The following is a 5,477-nucleotide window of genomic DNA, read 5'->3' as shown; positions in this document are numbered from 1 at the left end:
TTGCCACCTGCCAAATGAGGCAGGTGACTTCAACCACCTTTTTGTTTAGACACATACAAAACCTCTGTACTGTTTTTCCACTTAATATACACCTTTTTATACATTAAAACATATGTTGAACCTTTTCAATTACAATTCCCCTCTATAATATTGACAGAATTACCTCTTTTTTGTTGTTACATGTTTGAATGATTGTACCACTCTTGTTAAGAAGCTAGCATCCTCTAAGACAGTCCTGTTAACCTAATATATTTGCTATTTTAGTCTTATGATACTAGGGAGTGTCTGAAAACTCTTATGAAGGCAACTACAGTACTTTATTGTTGTATGGCAAGCTATGTGTATGTTGCATGGCAAGTCACCTGCCAAATAAGGCAGGTGGCAAGGGGAAAAAAAGAACGACGCGACTCTCATAGTTTTCCGGAAACGCTGTAAAGCATAATATAGGTAGAATTCAATATTTCTATACTAAAGAGGTAATATCACAATGATGTAGCCCCTTACATTTCATGCTACACCTTGGTAAATGTAGCAACTACACCGTATCCGTATATGGTGTATACGTTCCGTATACGGCCGTACCGTATCCGTATAGGTTTTCGGGTTCAGAAATACGGCACCGTATTATACGAGCCGTATCCGTATAAGGGTCGTATTATACGGCCCGTATCCGTATACGGTACGGTACCGAGCCCTAGTTATCAATTCTTCATTGTTGTAAACGAATTCATCTTAAAAACACGTCGCGATATTCTAGGTAGTACCGATGCCGTGAAGTCTATAAATACAGTTGAAAATATTAATGCAATGCTGCAAAGCCACAGGGAAGAAAGTGACCTGAGGAGGATAGATGTGAGATCACATAAGGCATGATCTGCTCGATCTCAGGTACGGGGTGCACAAAGACCAACAGAGGTCTCCAAGCGCCGCTTATCCCCGTCTTGTGTTCCCTCACACGTGAATTGAAGTGTCCTGAGGGCTGGCTTGTCTCAGTTCGCTAGGGAACTTCAAGAAGACAACGATGTAACTCGTGCGTTCTCTCTTCTGTCTCTTTCTTCTACGTCGCATTGCTCGTTGCAAGGTCTTTCAGCTAGTTACTGCGCAGTCTCCGAATTTTCTGCGCACGAATTACTAATCGGTGTCAAGAACATCAAAGGGCATCTGCGAATTTTTGAAAATAACTCTCCAGCATCATGAGCTTTGGTACTCCAGAATACATCTACGTCACATATGGCGAATTGGTGGTACAGGACATGGTTGAATTGCTCTTAGATTCCCCATTCCCTAACAAAGCACCAATCGATACAGACACACCATGGAAGCTTGGGATTGACCACGATTATATAAGTATGTTGAAGGAAAGTTTCAGATTCGACATAGAATGGTCTTGGGAGGAGCTTGAGAGGAAGATTGTGAAGTTTTCTAACTATATGGTCCATTATGAGCATGAGGGAGATGTTTTGGACTTGCACTACGTTCACATAAAGAGTCGACGAGGTGATGGTATTCCTCTTATACTCCTTCATGGATGGCCAGGTATGTCTCATAAGCATGGTTATTCTGGCATCATAGCTAACTGACGGTTGTACCTAAGGCACTTTCTTCGACTTTTATAAAGTGATTGAGCCACTGATCGACCCTCCTCTTCCTGACTTGCCTTCGTGAGTCCTACATTATGAGCACACGCAGTCGACGCCCAATAGTACTGTTCACCTTTTTGTTGTCACTAAAGGTTTGATGTTGTTGTCCCGTCATTACCTGGATATTTCCGATCTACATTGCCGAGGCGTGATGGCTGGAACCTAGTGGATATTGCTCGGTTATTCAACGGACTCATGGCCTCTGTCCTTGGGTACAAGAAATATATGTATTATTGCAAACAACGTACACGTTGACTTAGAATGATTGCATGACGTAGGGTTCACTAATTCTACGTGTTGTGGGAAGCATGTTCCCCGACTCTTGTTCACTTATGCACTTCAACATGTTCTACGTTGAGTCTCCAGGATTTGCCGTCATGCCACAAAGTTCCGATTCACAGAAGAAGCAAGCAGAGGATGGCGAATCCAAATTTGGTTATTTCGCGATTCAAGCAACCAAGGTCTGCTTCTGTCCAAACTTCAAAGTCATTACACAAGTACTGACGGTTATTCTTAAATTGAAAACTTCTGCAGCCATTCACAATTGGATTAGCAATAGCTTCATCTCCTCTTGCCATGCTAACGTATATTGGCGAGAAGATTTACGGGTGGTCGGATCCACGCTTGCTGGACCCAGGAGATCATATAATGGACACTGTCACGGTTGCCCTGTATTACCTAAGTGACTGCTTCGCAACGTCTGTCGTGATGTACAATCAAGTCTGTCTTATCCGCATAGTACACTCAAAAGAACAGCGAGTTGAACATATTGCGCTACCTTCTGTAGAACATCACTCTCATCCGTGAACTAGGTTTACCGGCCTCGGAAGGCCACTTTCTGTTGAAGAACAAGTTTGGATACTCAATTTTTGTCAGTTGATTTTCGCCTGCACCTGCATAAACCATGCCGTTATCAGAGCTGAAAATCTGACTATTCCAGCCATATGAGATTGGTCGCGCACCAAAGGAAGATATCGGAAGCATTTGGACCACTTGTGTACACCAGAGGTCAGAGATCCAGACTCAAATTACTCACAAACAAGCTTTGCAAACTCTTACTGAATTAATTTATGGATTATTAGAACACCAACGGGGTGGGCATTTCCCAGCTGTTGATAACCCCGAGGCATTTGTTTGCGACCTGCGCGATTTCTTTGGTGAACACTGGAGCCGCGCGTGAGATTATGCAAAGTAAACATCAAAGAAGATTGCTTAGACAATCCATCAAGTTTCCATTATTGTGAATGATTCCGTCGTGAAGATGTATCATAGCATTCTAGGTAGCACTGAAGTCTTGAAAATCTATAACTACATTTAATGAGATGAAATGTGGCAATGTGGCAAAAAAAAAAAAAGAGGAAGTGGACTAAGAGGCATGACAGCAGGTTTGATGACGAAATAAAAGAATCCATCTAACTAATGACAAATGATCACTGAGTCATGATCTTCTCGATCTCTAGAATGCAACGGGCACGCGAGGCCTGAGCGAGGACGTCTGAGCCTCCAAAGCGCTGTTTATCCTCGCCTTGTATTCCCTCGTAGATGAACTGGAGCATCTTAATGAATTGTTTGCCCCAGATCGTTTTCGCGTGTACACCCCCTTCGTCTAGCGCAACTATGGGTATTATGCTTTAGTAACTCCTACGATTAATGAGAAATACCGGAATGCTTACCATAAATAATCTCAGGTGCCACCGGCTTCTCAATCATCTTCTGGTTATCCAGTAGTTGGGAAAGGTAAAGCCAGAAGCGGGCAGGCCTAAAAGCCATTGGCATCGGCTCCTTCATCGGAACGGTCACCGAGATAAACATCATGCTGAAATACAGCCTCAAGATACCCGAGATACGCGTCATTTTCTCCTCGAGGTTCTCATCTTCCCTTGCGCCCCAACGTTTCCGCTTTTCCTTGTCGGGAAGAGTTTGCCATTGCTCGTTTTCTACAACTTCAGGTTCCACGCCCGCAGCCCAGCATCCTGCACGAGCGCACAAGCGTGCCCAGAATATGTCACCAAGCGCTGGGTATGCGGAGATGAGTGACACGGCAACACGTGCAAGTGGGCCAGCTTGAGCTTTGTGCGCTGTGACTTCCGTTTCTGCTTGAGCGACTACTGCCTTTGCAAAAGAAGCGAGTAAGGCATGGTGGAGACATTGTGCTTCCTCGGGTCGTGGCATGTTCGGAATGGGTGCAACGATAGCCTTTAATTCCTCACTCTGCGACAAGGTGATGATAAGCATAATCCGACGAGAAGCTTGTATTGCTGGGTTGACTTACAATGCGGGCAATCTGTTCGGGATCGTCGGTGAGCTGACCAATCTTAGGAGTGATCTTTCTACGTTGAGCACTCCATAGTTTCTTCAATGGAGGAGGAGGTGGCGCCTGGTAACCTGCAGGTTCCGGGTCCGGAGGCCTCGGCCCCTTTACTGCGCGCATCGTTTCCGATCTTAAGTACTGAAGAACAGTTAGCACCGCTAGTCACGAAAATAACACACCCTTACCTTCAGGCACCGTAATCCCACTTTCCACATATCTTCACAACTGAGCAAGCCAGACTTCTCCCTCAGTTCGAGCAGACCGTGAACTCGAGTCTTATCTAATTTCGCCTTTTCTTCCTTCTCTTGCTTCTCAGTCTCCTCCATATCCCTTCTTAACTTCTCTGCCACGACTTTCTGTCTCTTTTCTTCCTCAGCCTTCTTCCTCTCTTCTTCCTCTTTCTTTGTCTTCTCTTCCATCTCGCGCATCTTCCGTTCATTCTCCTCCCGTGCCTGGCGTTCCGCCTCTTGAGTAGCACGCAGCTTGTCTTCCTCCTCTTTAATAGCGAGTTCAATACGCTCCCATAACTTCCTGTCACGTTCTTTCCACCTCTCACGTAGTTGGTTCTCTGCGTTGAGAGTGATGTTACGGTGTTTCTCCATCGATATTTGTAGAAATTCAAGCTCCTTTGTACGAATAAAATTGAATTGCTGTTGGTTCTTCAAGTGATTCTGTCGTTGCTTTTCACGCATCTCGTGGAGCACGGACGCTTGCTGTCGTCGTGCAGTGAGCTACATAATATGGTTGGATTGTTTAATGTGACTGTCATAACATGGAGACGCACGAAAGCATTCCTTCGCATCTGCGACTCCCACTCTTCGTAAGGATCAACGTGGCGCGAGTGGTTGCGAACAGACGCAACAGTCTCTAAGACAGCGTGTTGTTCCTGAGGTGTTCGCCCACTAATAGTGAGCTTGTTCCAGGGACCAATCAGATCCTCTTCAACATCTTGGTCTTCATCCGCGCTGTCTGACTGCGCATCCGCTGAGTCCACAGAGATGTCAAGGTCATATGAGGTATCTCCTTCATCGGAAGAGAGGTAATCTTCTTCTGAAGAATCACTATCGTATGAGGATGGTGCTCGAAAGTGTCCACTCGAGCTTGGTCTGTATTTGTGTCCGTTATGTCAGGGAAAAGGGATAAGAATATAAACTCACGTCTTATTTTCTCTAGCTGAGTAGAAAGTCCTAGGTGCACTTATTTTCATGGGTGGATATCAAGCTGTAGAGGCAGAGCAAGGAGTGAGAGGAAGGTATACAAGCGTCGTGGTTCTGTTATAGCGTTGTGTAACGTCTTGCACCTGGAAATCGTGGGAGTATTACATAATCAATTGTCTTGAGTTCAGTCTGAACTCTGATTTTGGGGGTCGGCATTTGCAAAGGTCGACACGGACATTCCCACGGCCTGCCGCGTGATGGCCGGAACACATTCTTGTCACATGGGGCATTTCACAATTTCTTGCCTTAAGAAATAACTTACATAATGATAAACATTATTTGTAATTTAGTTTACCATTTTTGGGTTGG

At 44.9% G+C, this 5,477-nt stretch overlaps 2 protein-coding genes across 2 annotated transcripts; one reads left to right on the top strand and one right to left on the bottom strand.

Annotated features, from left to right (window-relative positions):
* Positions 1–1,193: 1,193 nt before the first annotated feature.
* Positions 1,194–2,820, top strand: FOMMEDRAFT_150466 (alpha/beta-hydrolase; the record flags this gene model as incomplete). The annotated part of the gene is made up of 7 exons (XM_007261768.1): positions 1,194–1,536; positions 1,595–1,661; positions 1,733–1,852; positions 1,948–2,101; positions 2,175–2,360; positions 2,428–2,511; positions 2,581–2,820. 7 exons carry the CDS (start codon positions 1,194–1,196, stop codon positions 2,818–2,820), a joined length of 1,194 nt encoding a protein of 397 aa, XP_007261830.1.
* A 172-nt stretch (positions 2,821–2,992) lies between these two features.
* FOMMEDRAFT_164723 (uncharacterized protein) lies at positions 2,993–5,158 on the bottom strand (the record flags this gene model as incomplete). Its single annotated transcript, XM_007261767.1, has 6 exons — positions 2,993–3,255; positions 3,314–3,851; positions 3,913–4,089; positions 4,137–4,682; positions 4,736–5,057; positions 5,109–5,158. The coding sequence occupies 6 exons, from the start codon at positions 5,156–5,158 to the stop codon at positions 3,071–3,073; spliced, it is 1,818 nt and encodes a 605-aa protein (XP_007261829.1). The 3' UTR covers positions 2,993–3,070.
* Positions 5,159–5,477: the final 319 nt, after the last annotated feature.

This window comes from Fomitiporia mediterranea (genome assembly GCF_000271605.1).
Source record: "Fomitiporia mediterranea MF3/22 unplaced genomic scaffold FOMMEscaffold_1, whole genome shotgun sequence".
Classification (NCBI taxonomy): domain Eukaryota; kingdom Fungi; phylum Basidiomycota; class Agaricomycetes; order Hymenochaetales; family Hymenochaetaceae; genus Fomitiporia; species Fomitiporia mediterranea.
This window is presented reverse-complemented; position numbering and strand designations above follow the sequence as displayed.